General features: G+C 43.7%; 1 protein-coding gene across 1 annotated transcript in view; it reads right to left on the bottom strand.

Moving 5' to 3' along the window:
* Positions 1-11,833: 11,833 nt before the first annotated feature.
* The window catches only part of LOC134337000 (collagen alpha-1(X) chain-like), a 61,368-nt gene continuing 50,730 nt past the window's right edge, over positions 11,834-22,471 (bottom strand). The window contains exon 8 of the mRNA XM_063031740.1: positions 11,834-11,848. Within this exon, the coding sequence (XP_062887810.1) occupies positions 11,834-11,848 (15 nt within the window). The remainder of the gene's footprint in view (positions 11,849-22,471) is intronic.

The following is a 22,471-nucleotide window of genomic DNA, read 5'->3' as shown; positions in this document are numbered from 1 at the left end:
CCATTATAACTGCTGTTACTTTATTGCACGCATCGCTAATTTCCTTTTTAATGCCATCCCCAACCTCACTACTACTGTTAGGTGGCCTGTAAACAATTTCCACCAGTGTTTTCTGCCCCTTAGTGTTATGCAGCTCTACCCATATCGATTCCACATCCTCCCGGCTAATGTCCTTCTTTCTATTGCGTTAATCTCCTCTCTAACCAGCAATGCCACCCCACCTCCTTTTCTTTCATGTCTATTCCTCCTGAATATTGAATATCCCTGAATGTTGAGCTCCCATCCTTGGTCACCCTGGAGCTATGTCTGTGATCCCAACTATATCATATTCATTAATAATTATCTGCAGTTTCAATTCATCCATCTTGTTGACACACAAAGCCTTCAGGCTCGCTTTTACAACACTCTTAGCCCTTATACAATTATGTTAAAAAGTGGCCCTTTTTGATTTTTGCCCTGGATTTACCAGCCTGCCACTTTTACTTTTCACCTTACTGCTTTTTGCTTCAACCCTCATTTTTCAGCCCTGTCTCTCTGCACTTGTTCCCATCCCCCTGCCACATTAGTTTAAATCCTCCTGAACAAAAGTAGTAAACGCTGCCCCTAGGACATTGGTTCCAGTCCAGCCCAGGTGCAGACCATCCTGTTTGTACCAGTCCCACCTCCTCCAGAACTGGTTCCAATGCCCCAGAAATTTGAATCCCTCCCCCTTGCACTATTTTTCAAGCCACGTATTCATCTGAGATATCCTATTTCTACTGACTAGCGCGTGGCACTGGTAGTAATCCAGAGAGTACCACCTTTGTGGTCCTACTTTTTAGTTTATCTCCTAACTCCCTAAATTCACCTTGCAGGACCTCATCCCATTTTTTACCTATATTGTTGGTACCTATGTGCACCACAACCACTGGCTGTTCACCCTCCCACTCCAGAATGTCCTGCAGCCACAGAGACATCCTTGACCCTTGCACCAGGGAGGCATCATACCTTCCTGGAGTCTTGTTTGCGGCAGCAGAAACACCTATCTATTCCCCTTACAATCAAATCCCCTATCACTACAGCTCTCCCACTCCTCTTCCTTCCCTCCTGTGCCGCAGAGCCACCCATGGTGCCATGAACTCGGTTGCTGCTGCCTTCCCCTGATGAGACATCTCCCCCAACAGTATCCAAAACAGTATATCTGTTTAGGAGGGAGATGACCTCAGGGGACTCCTGCACTACCTGCCTACTGCTATGCTGTGTAGTGGCCACCCATTCCCTTTCTGCCTGTGTAGCCTTTACCTGTGGTGTGGCCAACTCACTGAACGTGCTATTCATGCCTTTATCAGCATTGCAGATGCTCCAGTATGAATCCAGTTGCAGCTCCAGCTGCTCAATGCGGTCTGCCAGAAGCTGCAGCCGGACACATTTCCTGCACACACAGTCGTCAGGGACACTGGAAGTATCCCTGATTTCCACATGCTGCAGGAGGAACAAACCATGGGGCCGATCTCAGCTATCATGACCTAGCCAATACGCTACAGCCTCGCTGCCTTCCTTGCTTCAAAAATACCACTGCAGACGGTTTTCCTTTTAAAGGAACTTACCCTGCCTTGCCTCACTTGGAGTGAAGCTTGTCCTCAGCCTCTGCTCGCCGAAGCCTCTCGAGACAAAGCCTTCCTACTGTTGTCTCCCTCTACTTCATCACCCGCTCCGTCAAACTGCTCTCCTTTAAATATTCCCGCTGCCTCACGGACCGACTTACACATGCTTGCGCAGTCCTGTCCCGATCAACCACCGAGAAAAATGGTGGCCACTTTATTAGTTACAAGAGGTTCCTAATAAAGTAGCCACTGAGTGTGTTGTGCTACATACAGGAACAGGTCAGATATCACATAACATGTGGCAAATGTGAATGGTTTGATGAGGAACAAGGTAAAAGTCATTAAATGCCTGGATCAGAACTGCGCTAAAGACAAGCAAGAACATCTGCCATCCCAGACAAAGCAGCCTGTTTCATCATCGTTCTAGACATTCACTTCCACCTCCATCATTGTGTACTAGCTGTAATGTGTACCTACAACAAATTCTACAAATCATAACATTACCTCCTAAATCTGCAATCTCAAATGCCTTGAAGACCACAACATCTAAAGCATCTCTTTAAGTCACTACCACCCTATCTCTTCTAATTGACTCTGAGAATGACACTTTCCCTTGAATGCATATTGCCTAATTCAGCAGTCTCCAACCACCGGGCCGCAAAACATGTGCTACCGGGCCGTGAGGAAACAATACGAGTCAGCTGCACCTTTCCTCATTCCCTGTCACACACTGTTGAACTTGAACATAGGGTTGCCAACTGTCCCGTATTTGCCGGGACATCCCATATATTGGGCTAAATTGGTTTCTCCCATAGGGGACTGCCCTTGTCCTGTATTTCTCCCACTAAGGTAGAGCATTCCTATGAAATCTTTCATGCCGAAATGTCGTAAGGCAAAGAAGCAATTACCATTAATTTATATGGGGAAATTTTTTTGACTGTTCCCAGATCCAAAAAACCTACCAAATAACACAAAACCTAAAATAACACTAACGTATAGTAAAAGCAGGAATGATATGATAAAGACACAGCTTATATAAAGAAATAATATGTACAGTAGTCAGGAAGGTTAAGCCAAAACCAATTTGTGGAAAAAATGGGCACATGCGCGCATGCGCACGTCACATATGCGCATGAGCACAGAGGTGCCCGCTCAAGGCTTCATGATCATGGTAGTATTTCTCGGGGTAAACTCAAGTGTCCCGTGTTTGACTGCTACTTTTGTCCCCTATTTGGGAGAGAGAAAGTTGGCAACCCTAACTGTAAAAGACATGTTGAGGTGACTTTAACCCTACTTGAACACCCCCCCGCCCCCTGGGTCAGCCAGTCCGCAAGAATATTGTCAATATTAAACCAGTCCATGGTGCAAAAAAGGTTGGGGACCCCTGGCCTAATTGAACTATTAGGAAGAGTCCTGGTAGCATATTAACACCAATATCAGATTTCATGGACTACCACTGGTTGAAGATAAATTATTTTCACTTTCATGGGTCAATTTTAGATGACACCTGCATGGTGAGGGCTTCGGTCAGTCAGAGCCGACCACAGATATTGTGTTCTAGTTGTTCAGATACACAAGCATGGACAGTACAATATGGAGAGCAAACTGTTGCTCATGTAGCAAGCGCCCCCTCTCCACGTTGCTGATAAAACCCAGGGAACATAGAAACATAGAAACATAGAAAATAGGTGCAGGAGTAGGCCATTCGGCCCTTCGAGCCTGCACCGCCATTTATTATGATCATGGCTGATCATCCAACTCAGAACCCAGCCTTCCCTCCATACCCCGTGACCCCTGTAGCCACAAGGGCCATATCTAACTTCCTTTTAAACATAGCTAATGAACTGGCCTCAACAGTTTGCTGTGGCAGAGAATTCCACAGATTCACCACTCTCTGTGTGAAGAAGTTTTTCCTAACGTCGGTCCTAAAAGGCTTCCCCTCTATCCTCAAACTGTGACCCCTCGTTCTAGACCTCCCCAACATCGGGAACAATCTTCCCGCATCTAGCCTGTCCAATCCCTTTAGGATCTTATACGTTTCAATCAGATCCCCCCTCAATCTTCTAAATTCCAACGAGTACAAGCCCAGTTCATCCAGTCTTTCTTCATATGAAAGACCTGCCATCCCAGGAATCAATCTGGTGAACCTTCTTTGTACTCCCTCTATGGCAAGGATGTCTTTCCTCAGATTAGGGGACCAAAACTGCACACAATACTCCAGGTGTGGTCTCACCAAGGCCTTGTACAACTGCAGTAGTACCTCCCTGCTCCTGTACTCGAATCCTCTCGCTATAAATGCCAGCATACCGTTCGCCTTTTTCACCGCCTGCTGTACCTGCATGCCCACTTTCAATGACTGGTGTATAATGACACCCAGGTCTCGTTGCACCTCCCCTTTTCCTAATCGGCCACCATTCAGATAATAATCTGTTTTCCTATTTTTGCCACCAAAGTGGATAACTTCACATTTATCCACATTAAATTGCATCTGCCATGAGTTTGCCCACTCACCCAACCTATCCAAGTCACCCTGCATCCTCTTAGCATCCTCCTCACTGCTAACACTGCCACCCAGCTTCGTGTCATCCGCAAACTTGGAGATGCTGCATTTAATTCCCTCATCCAAGTCATTAATATATATTGTAAACAACTGGGGTCCCAGCACTGAGCCTTGCGGTACCCCACTAGTCACCGCCTGCCATTCTGAAAAGGTCCCGTTTATTCCCACTCTTTGCTTCCTGTCTGCTAACCAATTCTCCACCCACACCAATACCTTACCCCCAATACCATGTGCTTTAAGTTTGCACACTAATCTCCTGTGTGGGACCTTGTCAAAAGCCTTTTGAAAATCCAAATATACCACATCCACTGGTTCTCCCCTATCCACTCTACTAGTTACATCCTCAAAAAATTCTATGAGATTCGTCAGACATGATTTTCCTTTCACAAATCCATGCTGACTTTGTCCGATCATTTCACCGCTTTCCAAATGTGCTGTTATCACATCCTTGATAACTGACTCCAGCAGTTTCCCCACCACCGACGTTAGGCTAACCGGCCTATAATTCCCCGGTTTCTCTCTCCCTCCTTTTTTAAAAAGTGGGGTTACATTAGCCACCCTCCAATCCTCAGGAACTAGTCCAGAATCTAACGAGTTTTGAAAAATTATCACTAATGCATCCACTATTTCTTGGGCTACTTCCTTAAGCACTCTGGGATGCAGACCATCTGGCCCTGGGGATTTATCTGCCTTCAATCCCTTCAATTTACCTAACACCACTTCCCTACTAACATGTATTTCGCTCAGTTCCTCCATCTCACTGGACCCTCTGTCCCTTACTATTTCTGGAAGATTATTTATGTCCTCCTTAGTGAAGACAGAACCAAAGTAATTATTCAATTGGTCTGCCATGTCCTTGCTCCCCATAATCAATTCACCTGTTTCTGTTTGCAGGGGACCTACATTTGTCTTTATCAGTCTTTTCCTTTTTACATATCTATAAAAGCTTTTACAGTCCGTTTTTATGTTCTCTGCCAGTTTTCTCTCATAATCTTTTTTCCCCTTCCTAATTAAGCCCTTTGTCCTCCTCTGCTGAACTCTGAATTTCTCCCAGTCCTCAGGTGAGCCACTTTCTCTGGCTAATTTGTATGCTACTTCTTTGGAATTGATACTATCCCTAATTTCTCTTGTCAGCCACGGGTGCACTACCTTCCTTGATTTATTCTTTTGCCAAACTGGGATGAACAATTGTTGTAGTTCATCCATGCAACCTTTAAATGCCTGCCATTGCATATCCACCGTCAATCCTTGAAGTGTCATTTGCCAGTCTATCTTAGCTAATTCATGTCTCATACCTTCAAAGTTACCCCTCTTTAAGTTCAGAACCTTTGTTTCTGAATTAACTACGTCACTCTCCATGTTAATGAAGAATTCCACCATATTATGGTCACTCTTACCCAAGGGGCCTCTCACGACAAGATCGCTAATTAACCCTTCCTCATTGCTCAAAACCCAGTCCAGAATAGCCTGCTCTCTAGTCGGTTCCTCGACATGTTGGTTCAAAAAACCATCCCGCATACATTCCAAGAAATCCTCTTCCTCAGCACCTTTACCAATTTGGTTCACCCAGTCTACATGTAGATTGAAGTCACCCATTATAACTGCTGTTCCTTTATTGCACACATTTCTAATTTCCTGTTTAATACCATCTCCGACCTCACTACTACTGTTAGGTGGCCTGTACACAACTCCCAGCAGCGTCTTCTGCCCCTTAGTGTTACGCAGCTCTACCCATATCGATTCCACATCTTCCCGGCTTATGTCCTTCCTTTCTATTGCGTTAATCTCTTTTTTAACCAGCAACGCCACCCCACCTCCCCTTCCTTCGTGTCTATCCCTCCTGAATATTGAATATCCCTGAACGTTGAGCTCCCATCCCTGGTCACCCTGGAGCCATGTCTCTGTGATCCCAACTATATCATAATCATTAATAACAATCTGCACTTTCAATTCATCCACCTTATTACGAATGCTCCTTGCATTGACACATAAAGCCTTCAGGCGCTCTTTTACAACTCTCTTAGCCCTTTTTAATGCTTGCCCTGGATTTGTCGGCCTGCCACTTTTACTTTTCCCCTTTGTACTTTTTGCTTCTACGCTCACTTTACACTCCTCTGTCTCTCTGCACTGGTTCCCATCCCTCTGTTGTGAACTAACCTCCTCACACCTAGCCGCTTTAATTTGATTCCCACCCCCCAACCATTCTAGTTTAAAGTCACCTCAGTAGCCCCCGCTAATCTCCCTGCCAGGATATTGGTCCCCCTAGGATTTAAGTGTAACCCGTCCTTTTTGTACAGGTCACACCTACGCCAAAAGAGGTCCCAATGATCCAAAAACTTGAATCCCTGCCCCCTGCTCCAATCCCTCAGCCACGCATTTATCCTCCACCTCATCGCATTCCTACTCTCACTGTCGCGTGGCACAGGCAGTAATCCCGAGATTACTACCTTTGCGGTCCTTTTTCTCAACTCCCTTCCTAGCTCCCTATATTCTTCTTTCAGGACCTCATCCCTTTTCCTACCTATGTCATTGGTACCTATATGTACCAGGACCTCTGGCTCTTCACCCTCCCACTTCAGGATATCTTGGACACGATCAGAAATATCCCGGACCCTGGCACCAGGGAGGCAAACTACCATCCGAGTCTCTGGACTGCGTCCACAGAATCGCCTATCTGACCCCCTTACTATCGAGTCCCCTATCACAACTGCCCTCCTCTTCCTTGCCCTACCCTTCTGAGCTACAGGGCCAGACTCTGTGCCGGAGGCAGGGCCACTGTCGCTTCCCCCGGGTAAGCTGTCCCCCCCAACAGTACTCAAACAGGAGTACCTGTTGTTAAGGGGCACAGTCGCCGGGGTACTCCTCATCACCTGCCTTTTCCCCTTCCCTCTCCTAACCGTGACCCACTTGTCTGCCTCCCGTGGCCCCGGCGTGACCACCTGCCTTCCACTCCTCTCTATCACCTCCTCGCTCTCCCTGACCAGACGAAGGTCATCGAGCTGCAGCTCCAGTTCCGTAACGCGGTCCCTTAGGAGCTGCATCTCGATGCACTTGGCGCAGATGTAGACGTCCGGGAGGCTTGGAGACTCCAGGGCCTCCCACATCCGACACCGAGAACAGCAAACTGCCCTCACAGTCATAATGCCCCTCTCCTCAAATAGCAACAGAAAATGAATGTCAAACCTTCCTCGCCTCGCCCGCTTCCGCCTGAGCCCGTTGAGCCGAAGCCCTTAAGTCTTCACTCTGCTCCCGGCTCACTCCGCCGCCCGCAAACTACGCTGCCCGCTCTATGAGGCTTTGTTCCTTTTAAATCTGCCGCGCTGCACTGCCCGACGTCACACGCCTGCGCAGTCCCGCCTCTCAGAAAGCCGTTGGAGAAAAAAAAATAACGAAAATTTCAAAAATCTCTTTCTCGGCACTCCCACTCAGACTCTCAGACTCCTTCTTCGAATCAAATCCGAAGCAGGATGTCTGCCCTTTTAAATCTGCCACGCTGCACTGCCCGACGTCACACGCCTGCGCAGTCCCGCCTCTCAGAAAGCCGTTGGAGAAAAAAAAAATAACGAAAATTTCAAAAATCTCTTTCTCGGCACTCCCACTCAGACTCTCAGACTCCTTCTTCGAATCAAATCCGAAGCAGGATGTCTGCCCTTTTAAATCTGCCGCGCTGCACTGCCCGACGTCACACGCCTGCGCAGTCCCGCCTCTCAGAAAGCCGTTGGAGAAAAAAAAATAATGAAAATTTCAAAAATCTCTTTCTCGGCACTCCCACTCAGACTCTCAGACTCCTTCTTCGAATCAAATCCGAAGCAGGATGTCTGCCCTTTTAAATCTGCCGCGCTGCACTGCCCGACGTCACACGCCTGCGCAGTCCCGCCTCTCAGAAAGCCGTTGGAGAAAAAAAAAATAACGAAAATTTCAAAAATCTCTTTCTCGGCACTCCCACTCAGACTCTCAGACTCCTTCTTCGAATCAAATCCGAAGCAGGATGTCTGCCCTTTTAAATCTGCCGCGCTGCACTGCCCGACGTCACACGCCTGCGCAGTCCCGCCTCTCAGAAAGCCGTTGGAGAAGAAAAAATAACGAAAATTTCAAAAATCTCTTTCTCGGCACTCCCACTCAGACTCTCAGACTCCTTCTTCGAATCAACAGCAGAGCCCGATACCGTTTGGTATCCGCAGCATTGCAAGAGTTACCAGTCAGCATTGAACTCAATGTAGGGCTGCCTTAGGGACTCCAGTTCCAGATTCTTCCCCCTCTCCCCTCAGGGTTTACTCCCAAAGCCTTCCCCATGAGTGGGTATAGCCACAAGGCAGCGGAGGTTTGAGATCAAAGTTTTCCTTCTCCTAAATTAGCTACCAACTGTGGCTGATAAGCCCTGTCTGTCTGAAGTGACTGGTTTTAAGGTGCCAGAAACCTGCCTTTGCCCCTTCTCCTATTAGGAGAAATTATTCCCCTGGGCTTAGTAGCAAAGCCACATGTGAAAGCCAGGAGCTGGACTTGGTTGTCAGAGGCTATTTAAGGAACCTACATAGGTTGCACAAATATTAAAAAAGACAAATCTTAAAAAATTACCATTAAATCTCCTAGAAATGTTAGTCCAGCTGGTTACACTCTCAATAACAAATTACTTAATATCTCATTTTTGGAATTACATGATCTTCAGGTCAGACAAGGTTTATAATGAATTAACACATTCAGCCACATGCTCCATTATAATAACAATTGAAATATACCTTAGGCCAGTCAGCATTTTTAGGTGAGGAACAGAGCTGATGTTCAGGTGGATGACGTTGCATCTGAACATTGAAATTTCTGGAGGAGAAAAGATAATCTTTTTAAAGCTTCCTTTACATCATTTATAACAATAACCTCCTGATTCATCCCAACTCTATGCAGGAATGATTTGCCTGAAAGAAGCAGGAAGCCAAAAACAGTTAGTTAGCTTTCCCCCTATCTATTGTCTAAGTATTCTGACTTTGCATCAGGCATTTCATTGTATTGTCAGGGCACTGGAGCAGGGATCCATTTCCAGAGCCAGTGCTGTGTACACAGCAATATTAATCAAGTAACAAATCCCAAGGTGCAAACAAAGTCAGCATCAAAGTTCAGGCAGAAATCAAAACATCCAAAGAAATCCAAAAACCAGAATCAGGAAACAGGCAGAGTCAATATTCAGCCAGAGAAACTACAGGTACAAATGCTGGAAAGGCTCAGGAAAATTCACTAGCAACAAACAGCTGAAAACACAGGACTAAAATACACTGAGCAACAAACAGAGAGGCAGATGATAGGTGGAGCACAATGAGACAGAAGTGGCAGCAAAACAGGTAATAATGAGAAACAGGTGAGAGGCAGAGTACTCAGTAAAACAGGGGCCAGAGTAGAGCAGGAGCAGGGACAGGAGCAGGAGCACATGGGGCATGAAAATAAACAAGAGTACATGGCAGTACAAAACCACAGATTAACGGCTAGGGGGAAAACACATGAAAAGACAAAGTTCAACTGGAGGTACTGACATATATATGCTTATCAGATATCTTCTGTAGCTGACGCAAGCATAGCCCTCATTTGACCTTTCCACTGCAGAGCTCCCGTGTCTGGCCTTGTCTTCTAAGGACCTAACAGTTGACTCACCCATCGCCTGTCCTGGCTGCTGTCAAGTCATGCCCGATGACCAAACCAGTTCATCTCCAAGATAAAATCTATGTCCTGCCCTACATCAGCCTTCAGCTGGTGGCTGAAAGTGCTGGGCCATCTCACTATTGCTCACCATCGGGCTGTTCAGTGGTTCTTGACACAGTGGGATTTCTTGGATATCTGACTGGAGAAAATCTTGAGGGTGGATTGAGGGACTGGAATAGAAAGTGGAATTTGAAAAGAGATGGGTGTAGCTTTAGGCATACTTTACTTCCATTATTTTAGCATCACCTTTTATTGTAGTGTCTGCGATGACAGCTGCAGTGTAAAAGAGAACTCTCATTTCCATAATATGCCAATTAGTGATTTTCTTCATTCAGGTAGTTAACAGTAATTTGTAATAACCAGTGTGTGCAAAACTCTTGTGCTGTGCAATTTTCTGCCCAGTGACAACAACGTGTACGCACTGAATATTCAAGTGGAAGTAAACCTGAAGCTACTCTAAGGATAATAAACTATTGAGTCCAGTTTGTTGTTCATTGTTTAAAAGAAATAAAACAGTACACATCTATGAGTCTTATTTCTCATATACTATACGACAGCATGTAATAATATCTATCTTTTCACATGTTTTTAAAGTTGTTTGAAACGGTCAATGTCTTCCTACTTGCTAATTCTCCAGCAACTTCTGTATCGTGACAATACACAGCTAACTCCAGTTTCTGTACTGTACGTAAATGTTTCTTGTGGCTGCATATTCCTGGCCTCATGAGCTTTCCATGTAGCAGTTTCTACTGCTTCATTATGCCATTCTGCTTTAAATAAACTAACAGTTCCTTTGTGCTTCATGCCCTTCGCTTCTTTGGAATTCGACATAATGAATCAATAATTTCTTCAACAAAAACAGTATAAATAAACCATTTCTAAAATATGCAGACAAATCAGCACAAACTCCACGTTGACAACACCATCTATATCAGAAACCGGAAAAGGAAATGTCATTGTGTACGATTGTGAAATATACTAAACATGCCAGTGAGGAAGAAGGTGAAAGTCTTTTGAGTGCAGTTTGAACACGTGCACACCCTAGAGAGAACATTGGTCGACAGTGATGCAGTAGGGGTTCAGCTAATAAAGCTGCTGCCACACAGATCCAGCAACCATGGGTTCAGTCCTGACCTCTGAGTGCTCTCTGTGTGGAGTTTGTACGTGTGGGCTGCCCCTGGGTGTTCCAAATACCTGTTGCATCCCAAATATGTGAGGGTCACCAGGTTAATTAGTTACTGATATTATCCTAAGTACAGGTAGATGATAGAATCTGAGGTGGAGGGAGTTAATAGGAATGTGGGGAGAATTGGTTGTGTCATCACTGACAGCAGCTATGAAACATTTGATCAAAATGAATGATGTCACATTTCTAAAAAAAGTATTTTACATTTTCCTCAAAGGATCACAGCAACCTTACCATTGCTACACTGTTGTTTCTCACTGCAACTAAAAGGCTGCTGTGGGTAATCCTTAAGGATTATTTTCTCCCCTGGACTTCTAAAGATTGAGGGACCAACCAGTGGACATTGTTGAAGAGCTTCACGAAGAGTAGACATGTCAATAGAATGTAAGTACATACCAGCAAGAGAAGCTTTTGTGGTTTTAGGTGAAAGTTGTCTTGTAAATCATACTGGACATAAAGTTTCAAGGTCAATTCCATGAGGGAAGATGTTGACATTGAATCTCTGGTTGCTACTCTATACAGAAAATTGCTAAAAGCCTTGCACTATAATTTGCTTTGTGAAGATATATGCTCAGTGGCTATTTTATTAGGTATCCCCTACCTAACTGGTCACTGAATACATGTTCATAGTCTTCTGCTGCTATAGTCCATCCACTTCAAGGCTCAATGTGTTGTGCAGTCAGAGATGCTCTTCTGGACTGCTGTTGTAACACATAGTTATTTGAGTTACCGTTGCCTTCCTGTCAACTTGGACTAGTGTAAAAATATATATTTAATTTATTTGACGAAGCACAAGGGCATCTTGCTTTCTCAGTCTGGCTACATCCCTGTAAACTAAAAAACAGAAACAAATGTTAGACATGTAAATCAAGAAAGAGAAAACACAAAATACAAGTAAAACTGTTATAAATTCCTGTAAAGTGCAACTTAATGGATTGGAAATTTTACTACACAGAATGGAAGTTTTGTCTGCTGCACCGTAACATTTCCTCAAAGCAACTGCAGTTGGACAGATTTTTGTCCAGTGTCCTCTGTGCATGTAATCTCCCCATACACACTCAAGCCCAGGCAAACACAATTATTTTAAATGGCTGTCTGTGGTTGTCTTGATATCACTTACTTGTAAATGTGCCTTGCCTATGGGATCTTTGAATAGTCCAGGGTTTATAGAATGAAGGGTCTGCTAACTAAAGGGTAGAGTGTTGTATCAACATTATTTAAGAGGGACCCTGCTTTCCTTTGTTACTCCTGGAAAGTAATCATTATTTTATATAATTTTCATTGTAAGTACTTGCAATTGACTTTTTTTAAATTAATGACCCCATTAATTTCTAATGCTGATTCTATCCCAGCACCATTAGATATCCTTATATTCTTACCCTTACACACCCTTATTTTCACTTAGACAATATCTGAAAATTTTCCTTCCTCGATCTTGCTGTCTCCTTCTCTAGAGAGAAACAGTCTACTGCCATCTTTTATAAAGCTCCGGGTTCCCCGGCTATCTTATCTATACCACTTGCCACCCTGTCTCCTGTAAAAATGGTACATGCGTCTTTGTCGCATCTGTTCCCAGGATGAGGGTTTCTGTTTAAGGCCATCAGAGTTTGCCTCCTTTTTCAAATAACGGGGTTTCCCTTCCTCCACTATTGATGCTGCTCTCATCCGCATCTCCTCCATATTTCGGACATTCACACTTAACCCATCTTAACAGGGATAGAGTTCAGCTCGTCCTAACCTACCATCCTTTGCACCCAACATATCATTCTCCGCAAATTCTGCTATCTCTGAAGGTATCCTACCACTAAACCTTCCACCCCCCCACCACATTCTGCAGGGATCCTTCCGTGATTCCCTTGTCCATTCATCCGTCACCACTAAACTCTCTCATGACATTTATCCCTGCAAGTGGCCTAAGTGCTACACCTGCCCATTCACCTTCTTCCTCATCTCCATTTAGGGTTAAAGGATCCTTCCAGCTGAGGCAACACTTCACCTGCGTATCTGTTTGAGTTATCCATCGTCTCCGGTGCTCTCGATGTGGCCTCCTCTACATTGTAGAGTCCCATCATATATCGGAGATTTTATTTCTGGAGCAGCGATGTTCCATCTGCCAGAAGTGGAATTTTCCAATGGCCAACCATTTAAATTCCTGTTCCCATTCCCATTCCAACACGTTGGTCCATAGCCTCCACTTTAGTCATGATGAGGCCACTCTCAGGATGGAGGAGCAATACCTCATATTCCGTCTGAGTAGTCTCCAACCTAATGACATGAGCGTCGATTTCTCCTTCTGGTAAAAGAAGAATCCCTTTCCCTCCCCTTTTTATCTATTCCCTACTCTGCCTCTTACCTCTTCTCCTCATTTCCGATCACCTCCCCTTGGTGCCTCCCCTTTCTATGCTCCACTCTCCGCTACAATCAGATTCTTTTTTCTCTATTTCTTTACCTTTTCTACCCATCTGACTTCACCTGTCCCCTTCCCCTCCTCTTACCATTTTATTCTAGCATCTCATCCTTCATTTTCTGTCCTGAAGAAGGGTCTTGGTCCAGACTGCCAACTATTTATTCATTTCCCGATAAGCTGCCTGACCTGCTGAGTTCCTCCAGCATTTCATGTACTGTATATTGTTTTCGATTTTAAGCATCTTCAAAATTTCTTGTGTTAACCATTACATATCCTACTGGCTTCCCCCATTGATTCTCAATAACCACCCCACCCATCTCCCTGATAGAATCCACACAGAACATCTTCATCCACACCCAATTATTTCCCAAGCAAGTGCTTATACTAATGCCATCCTTCCTGGGAATCAATCTGTTGTGTACAAATTGGTTTAAAGATAAATCTTTTGGTAACTTTAGATTAATTGTTCTGAAACAAATTAAGTAACCCACACATTACTCCGTATAGCAAATAATTGTGTAGAATTAATAAAGTGACTGGAGACACCTTTTAGGAACACAGAAGAGGCGAATACTTGTCATGGTCAGTTGAGTCATTACTGTGACTTTCAATATTGACACAGCTGGAAACAGTGAAAATTGCAACATCCTAATAACCGATTATTTTTTTCATCCCACTTCCTCCTAATGTTACAGCTCTTTCAAAGGTTAAGGTTTGCCCAATCCTCTCAGTCTCTCTACAGTCCTATCCTTGAGCCACTCTGTTAAGGATTCAGGAGTTAGGGAATTACACACAACCTACCAGGAATTACTCAAATGAAAGAAAGTTGTCAATTCCTAGTAAAAATTACAAGTCGTAATCAGTTTGAAATTAAAAGATCAGCTTTGCAAATAGTATTGCCTACAGAGCACAGGCCACTGGTCCACCACAGAGATTGCATTGCTCAAGTGATATGATTTGCAAAGTGAAAGTTGAGTTTATTGTCTGTCATATAGACATATAGAGTACAAGTATGCGCGAGTGCAATGAAAACCTTACTTGTAGCAACATCACAGACACATAGCATTATATAATCAACAATCACAAGAAAAACATAACCTAAACACAGATTATACACAAGTTTTACATGAAAGAACACAATTAGAACAAAAACAAATGAATTCCATGTTCGTGCAAAGTGATGAGAGTGGCCATATTCTTGCTAAACTGGCTAAGCTGTAGTGATGATGGTTGTACCAACTGGATAAAAGATTGAAGGAAAGTAACTGTTCTTGAACCAGGTGATGTGGGACCACAGGCCTTTGAGCCTCCTGCCCAATGGTAACTGCAAGAAGATAGCATGGCCTTAATGAAAGGATCTTTGACGATGGAGTATGTCTTCTTGAGGCAGTGCATCCTGTTGATATTATCAATTGTAGTCTGAAGTCGATTGAGAGAAGGGTTGGAGCAAAGACAGAGCTTTGTACTCTTTGTATTGGGACTGTGGTGGATTTGTTGGTTAGAAGCATAGCTTGCATATCATTAAGTCACAGTTTCAGAATGAAGTCCAATTTAAGAGTGCAGCCAAATTTGAGAATTCCTATTCAGATGACAGAGCTGGAAGTTTTCATTGGGCCTTCTAGTACCTCTTGACTGTCATCGCCTTTTAATGATTGTTATTCTGGCAGATATCAACTTTGCCTCTTTGTACATATTAAGTTGGATTTGTAAACACGAGGAAATCTGCAGATGCTGGAATTTCAAGCAACACACATAAAAGTTTCTGGTGAACACAGCAGGCCAGGCAGCATCTCTAGGAATAGGTACAGTCGACATTTGTCCCCTATTTTGAGGGTGATCAGAACTTCTGAGTCCAACTAGTACCTACATGTAATCAACAAACCAGTTTTCATTATAAATCTCACAGTGAGGGGATGAGCCTGTGAAAACATATTCTTTTCCTGGAATGCAATCTGCTCAATATCTATACAGACCATTAAGGCAGCGATAAATGAGCCTGAAATTTGTGCTGTTCTTGCACCTCCGGGCTGATAATAGATGCATGACATATATTAAATTAAAATTGCAGACAAAAATAAGTTTGGAGAGTAACATTAAAATGTACGAACTGAGATGATAGAAATCTATTTGGGTGTGAATTAGAAACTTGTGAAAGTTAAGTCTAACATTAGGATCTCAGTCCTGGTTTGGTATATTACTGAACAACTGATATTTTGAATAGGGCAATCCAGTCTTTCAAATGAAATAAGGAATTTAAACTGTCTTTTGGACAGAGCATATTCTATTCCATCATGTGTAAACCCGGATTATGTGAAACCATAAAAACACCATGTGATTAATCTTAAACAACAGGAATTCTGCAGATGCTGGAAATTCAAGCAACATACATCAAAGTTGCTGGTGAACGCAGCAGGCCAGGCAGCATCTATAGGAAGAGGTGCAGTCGACGTTTCAGGCCGAGACCCTTCGTCAGGACTAACTGAAGGACGAAGGGTCTCAGCCTGAAACATCGACTGCACCTCTTCCTATAGATGCTGCCTGGCCTGCTGCGTTCACCAGCAACTTTGATGTATGTTGTTATGTGATTAATCTGCTGTTTTGCGGTCTTGTTTCTCTCGCAAAGGCTACTTGGTCTACTGACTATTTCCAGCACTCTCAAGTCAGATTTCCAGTAAGTGCTGTATTTTAGATTTTGTGTAAAAATATATATTTAATTTATTTGAAGAAGCACAAGGGCACCTTGTTTTCTCAGTCTGGTTACATCTCCGTAAACTAAAAACCAGAAACAAATGTTAGACATGTCAATCTAAGAAGAGAAAATGCTAAATTTGAGTGAAACTATTACAAATTCCTGTGAAGTGCAACTTAATGGATTGAAATTTTTTAGTGCAGAGCATGGAAGCTGGCTGTAGCATTTCCTCAAGGAATCTGTAGTTGGACAGATTTTTCTCCAGTGTCTTCTGTGCATGTAATCCTCATAAACGCAAGAAGCCCAGGCAAACACAGCTATTTTAAATGACTGTGTGTGATTGTCTTAATATCACTTATTTGTAAATGTACCATGACTATAAGATCTTTTAGGTTTATAGAATGAAAGAACAGCTAACTAAAGGGTAGAATGCTGTATCAACATTATTTAAGAGGAATCTAAATTTACATTGTTATTGCTGGCAGATAATCCTTGTTATTACATAATTTTCATTGTAAATGGTTGCTACTTACTTTTTTGAAATCAGTGATCCCATTCATTTCTAATGCTGATTCTATCCCAGCACCATTAGATATCCTTATATTCTTACCCTTACATACACTTATACTCACTTGGTCCATTCTGAAACCTCCTTTCCCTTTCTCAATCTATCTGTTTCCATCTCTGGAGTCAAACTCTCCAGTGACATCTTTAATAAAGCTACTGATTCCCTCAGCTGTCTTGACTATACCTCTTGCCACCCACCCTTCTTTTGTAAAGCTAATATTACCTTTTCCTAATTCCTTAATCTTTGCTGCATCTGTTTTCTAGATGAGGATTTCCTTTCCAAGACAGCTCCTTTTTCAAAGTACGGGATTTCTCTTTCTCCTCCATTTCCCTGACATCTGCGTTCACCCTGCCTCCTTAGCAAAGAAAGAGTTCCTGTCATCCTAACCTACCATCCTATGAGCCTCTGCATGCAGAGCTTCATTCTCCACAACTTCTACCATCTCCAAAGGGATCCCATCACTAAACACATATTTACCTCCCTCCCACTGTCCGCTTTCCACAGGGATCACTCTTTCCATGGTTCCCTTGTCCATTTGTCCCTCCCCACTAAACTCTCTCCTGGCACTTATCCCTGCAAGTGACCAAAGTGCTGCCCTCTCTCTATTAAAGGCACCAAACAGTCTTTCCAGGTGAGACAACACTTCATCTGCATATCTGTTTGGGTCATCTATTACAGGCGTCCCCAAACTATTTTGCACCGCGGACCAGTTTAATATTGACAATGTTCTTGCGGACCGGACGACTGGTGGGGGGGGGGGTGTTCAAGTAGGGTTAAACTCACCTCAACATGTCTTTTACAGTTAGGGTTGCCAACTTCTCACTCCCAAATAAGAGGCAAAAGTAGCAGTCAAATCCCAGGACACTTTACCCCAGGAAAGACTACCATGACCATGAAGCCTTGCGCGGGCACCTGTGTGCGCATGTGCATACGTGCCAATTTTTTCCCCACTTGCCTTCATCTTCCCGACTATACTGTACATATATTATTTCTACTTTATATAGGCTGTGTATTTATCATATCATTCCTACTTTTACTATATGTTAGTGTTACTTATTTTCGGTTTTATGTGTTATTTGGTATGATTTTTAGGTTATTTTTTGGCTCTGGGAACGCTCAAAAATTTTTCCCATATTAATTAATGGTAATTGCTTCTTCGCTTTATGCCATTTCAACACGAAAGGTTTCATAGGAGCGCTCTACCTTAGGAGGGGAAATACGGGACAAACCAATTTAGCCCAATATACGCGATGTCTTGGCAAATACGGGACAGTTTGCAACCCTATGTTCAAGTTCAACAGTGCGTGACAGGGAATGAGGAAAGGTGCAGCTGACTCGTATCGTTTCCTCACGGCCCGGTAGCACATGCTTTGCAGCCTGGTTGTTGGGGACCGCTGATCTATTAAATCCAGTGCTCTCGATGTGGGCTTCTCTACATTTGTGAAACCCATCGTAAATTGAGGGACCACTTTGTTGAGCACCTACGCTCCAACTGCCAGAAGCAGAATTGCCCAAAGGCTAACCATTTAATTCCTATTCGCATTCCGTATCTGACGTGTCCATCCATGACGTCCTCTTTTGCATGATGATGCCTCTCTCAGGATGGAGGAGCAATACCTCACACTCTGTGTAGTTAAATCACTCCTCCCTTCCCTCTTGTTCTATTTCTCACTCTGACCTCTTACCTCTTCTCCTCACCTGTCTATCACCTCCATTTGGTGCCCGTCCTTCTTTCCTTTCTCCCATGGTCCACTCTCCTCACCTATCAGATTTCTTCTTCCCAGTCCTTTACCCTTTCCACCCACCCGGTTTCACCTATAACCTTTTGGCTATTCCCCCTTCCCCTCCCCCCACCTTTTTATTCTGGCACCTTTTCAGTCCTCAAGAAGAGTCTTGACCAGAGATGTCAACTGTTTGATCATTTCCATATATGCCACCTACCCTGTTGAATTCCTCCAGCAGTCTGTGTTGCTAAGGCCAGGTCCTGGGAGATGAGGTTTGATGTGGGAAGGAGGCTGCAGTTCCCGGATGTGGTGCACACAACCCTACGCCCGGACATTGTACTGTAGTCAACCAAAGACAAGAAAATAATTCTGGTTGAGCTGACTGTGCCATGGGAAGAGGGATGGGAAGAGGCCCACGAGAGAATGGCCTTGAAGTACCAGCCCTTAGTACAGGAGTGTAAAGACAAGGGATGGCAGGCATGGTTGTTCCCTGTGGAGATCAGCTGCAGAGGTTTCCCAGCCAAATCAGCATGGCGGTTGTTGTCAGATCTGGACCTGGACGAAAGGAGCAAAAAACAAGCAGCTCGTAGGATGGGGGAAGAGGCAGAACGAGCCTCTTGTTGGATTTGGAGTAGGCGAGAGGAGGGGAGCTGGAAGCCAGGAACAGATGGGCAGTGATTTGGCCACCACTGCCAGCCCACCAACTGGAGAGTGTCATGGTTAAGGGTCGAAACACTCGGTGAAGATTGGGAACCACCTGATGACATCTGCTCCTGTCTGAAGGCTACGGTTACCTTATAAGGTAATTGGAGAATGCACCCTAACAGGTGTATGTAACAAGCTTTGGATTTTGAGCACCTTCAGAATTTCTTGTGTTTATCATTACCTATCCTACTGGCTTCCCCCTCTTATACTCAACCACACTCCCCAATCTCCCTGATGGAATCCACACCCAATTATTTCCCAATACAAGGGTTCATACTTCCTGGGAATCAATTTGTTGCATTCAACTTGGTTTAAAGTTAAGTCTTTCAGTAACTTTAGACTTATTGTTTTGAAACAAATTAACTAACCCACACATTACTCAATACAGTACATAATTACATTGCACCAGTAAAGTGACTGTAGACACCTTTTGGATACAGAAATGCTTATCATGATCAATTGCGTCAATACTGTGACTTTGAATATTGACACAGCTAAAACAGTGAAAATTGCAATATCTTAATAACTATTTTCTTTCATCCCACTTCCTCCTAATCTTACAGCTCTTTCAAAGATTAAGATTCCCCCACCTCTCTTGGTCTCTCTATAGTTCTGTTCTTGAGCCTCTCTGTTAGGGTTTCAGGAGTTCTGGAACTACACAAAATATACCAGGAATTATTCAAATGAAAAACAGTTGTTAATTCCTAATGTAAATTACAGGCAGCAATTTTAATTACAAGAACAGTTTGAAATTAAAAGGACTGCTTTGTAAGTAGTATTGTCTGCAGAGCACAGGTTACTGACCCGCCACAGAGGTTTGGTTGTTCAAGGGATATGATTTGCAAAGTCAAAGTGGAGTTCATTGTTGTTTATGATAAACTGCTTGAAGCTGAACACAAATATCATTTCAGACTACTTGTATCACGTAGGAATTTGGAGAAACAAAAATTAGGTTTCATTGAGTATAATGTGTTTAATTGCATGACGTGTTGATGCTTTGCAATAGTTCAACGAAGCTAAAAATGTTTTGTTGACCTCCTTGTCCTCCTTCTTACAAACAGTAGCCAATGTGCAAGTAGAGGAAGTGTCAGAGGCAACGCTGGCAGTGGAAGGCAGGCGGTGCAGCACCAAATGCGGTAAATTTTTTCTCTTTGTGTGGACGTTTTTCTTATTTTTTACACCATAAAGGAGAGATAAGGTCTAGCGGAGCGGCCATCGTTGGAGCCAGAATGGGAACTTAGAAGGTTTGAGGAGAAGAGGCTGAAGCCAAAGTGTTACATACCCCGTAGGTATCTTGTGACTGTCTTATGAGCATGATGTAATGGTCTTGCAGAGGTCACATGATGTAATTTTCCCGCCAGTGTGAGGTCACGTGATGACCTGTTCTCAACAGGTATATAAAGGGAAACCCTGGTGACACAGTTTAATTTTCAGTTTAGTTTTGTGTTAGTTCGTTATGCTACTCCGTTATGCTGTGTATTTGTTATGAAGCAGTTTTGTTTTAAAACGGAGTTTTCCTTTCTATTTTAAGGTGCAAAGATTGGTGCTGGCAGTTTCACCAATTGCTGCCAGGTTTATGTGTGTTGCATCTATAATTTTCCCTTTTCAATAGTATTGGAGGGAGAAGACTTTTTTAAAGGACGGGAACCTGAAGGATCAGAATAAAGTTGGAGTCGTTCGGCGGCTTTATAAAGGATAGACCTTATTGAGGATTCGTTTCAGAAATGGTGACCTGTATCTGAGATAACTCCTGCAAGAGCAGGGAAGTTTGAGCAGTGTTCACTCGCCAGGAAAAGGTCAGTTCCTTTAAGCCCTATTATTTCCTTCGTCGTGAATCCTTTGGAGAATCAGCAGTAACGTCACGTCTTCGAAGAAATCCATTTCCAGAGAAGTCTCTCCTTATTGACTGTGTAAATCACTTAGACTTTTGAATTTACCATTTTAAAACTGGGTTCGAATTTACCATTAAGAACTGTTTTCACATTTACCCTTTTATGAACTGTTCCAGAGTTGCCGTATAGCAGTTAACTTCCGGTTAAGTTAGTCGTTGAATATTTTTCGCTATTATTGAGCAGAGTTTAATAAATGTTTATGTTTGTTTATAAAACTTGCCTCAATTGATAATTCATTGTTGCCGATTACATGACAAAAGAAACAGGTAAGAAGAGTAGTTTTTCCTTACGTTATTGCTGACCTCTTGGTTGTCTATTGTACAGTGCAGGCAGGAATTGCAGATTTGGCAGTGGATTGCTCCTCCTGTAGGATGTGAGAATTCCTGGAACCTGATGGTCTCCCTGATGGCTACATCTGTGGGAAGTGCAGCCAACTTCAGCTCTTGAAAGACTGCATTAAGGAGCTGGAGTTGGATGAATTAAGGATCATCCAGGAGGCAGATAGATAAGACTTTTGAGCAGGTGGTTACACCCAGAGTGCAGAATTCAGGGAGTAGATGGGTCAACACTGAGAGAGGTAAAGGGAGAAGGAAGTCAATGCAGGGTCTCCCTGTGGCCATTCCCCTCAGCAACAAGTATACCCATTTAGATCCTGATAAAGGGGATGACCTATCTGGGCAAAGCAGCAGCTGCCAGACCAATAGCACTGTGGTCGGCTCTGAGCCTCAGCAGAATAGGGTGAAGTCAGGCCAAGCAATAGTCATAGGGGACTCGATAGTTAGGGGGACAGAGGGGAGATTCTGTGGCAGCAAAAGAGATGCCAGGATAGTGTGTTGTCTCCTGGGTGCTAGGATCTAGGATGTCTCTGAACGGCTGCAGAATATTCTTGAAGGGGAGGGTGAGCAGTCGGAGGTCGTGGTACATATTGGTACCAACGTCATAGGCAGAAGAGGGATAGAGGTCCTGCACAGTAAGTTTAAGGAGTTAGGGAGGAGGCTGAGAGTTGGAGCTCCAAATGGATCATCTCCAGGTTACTCCCGGTGCCACGAGCTAGGGAACGTCAGAGCAGGAAGATAGCGCAGATGAATGAGTGGCTGAGGAGATGGTGCAGGGAGCAGGGTGTATTCAGCAGATCTATAGAGCAGTAACTGTAAACATGATCAATGAACCACAAATGATGCAAATGCAAATATAAATAAATAACAATATATAACAAGGATGAAATAACAAGATAAAGATTCCCTAAAGCGAGACCATCAGTTGCGGGAACACCAGAAATAGAATGAGTCTAGATACGCAAACAACAGGATGAGGCTTTTCATTCCAGGATGAGGGAGATGTCCTCCTTTTTTAAAGAAAGGGGCTTCCCTTCCTCCACTATCAACTCTGCTCTCAAACGCATCTCCCCCATTTCACGTACATCTGCTCTCACTCCATCCTCCCGTCACCCAACTAGGAATAGGGTTCCCCTG

This window comes from Mobula hypostoma, chromosome 23 (assembly GCF_963921235.1).
Source record: "Mobula hypostoma chromosome 23, sMobHyp1.1, whole genome shotgun sequence".
Classification (NCBI taxonomy): domain Eukaryota; kingdom Metazoa; phylum Chordata; class Chondrichthyes; order Myliobatiformes; family Myliobatidae; genus Mobula; species Mobula hypostoma.
This window is presented reverse-complemented; position numbering and strand designations above follow the sequence as displayed.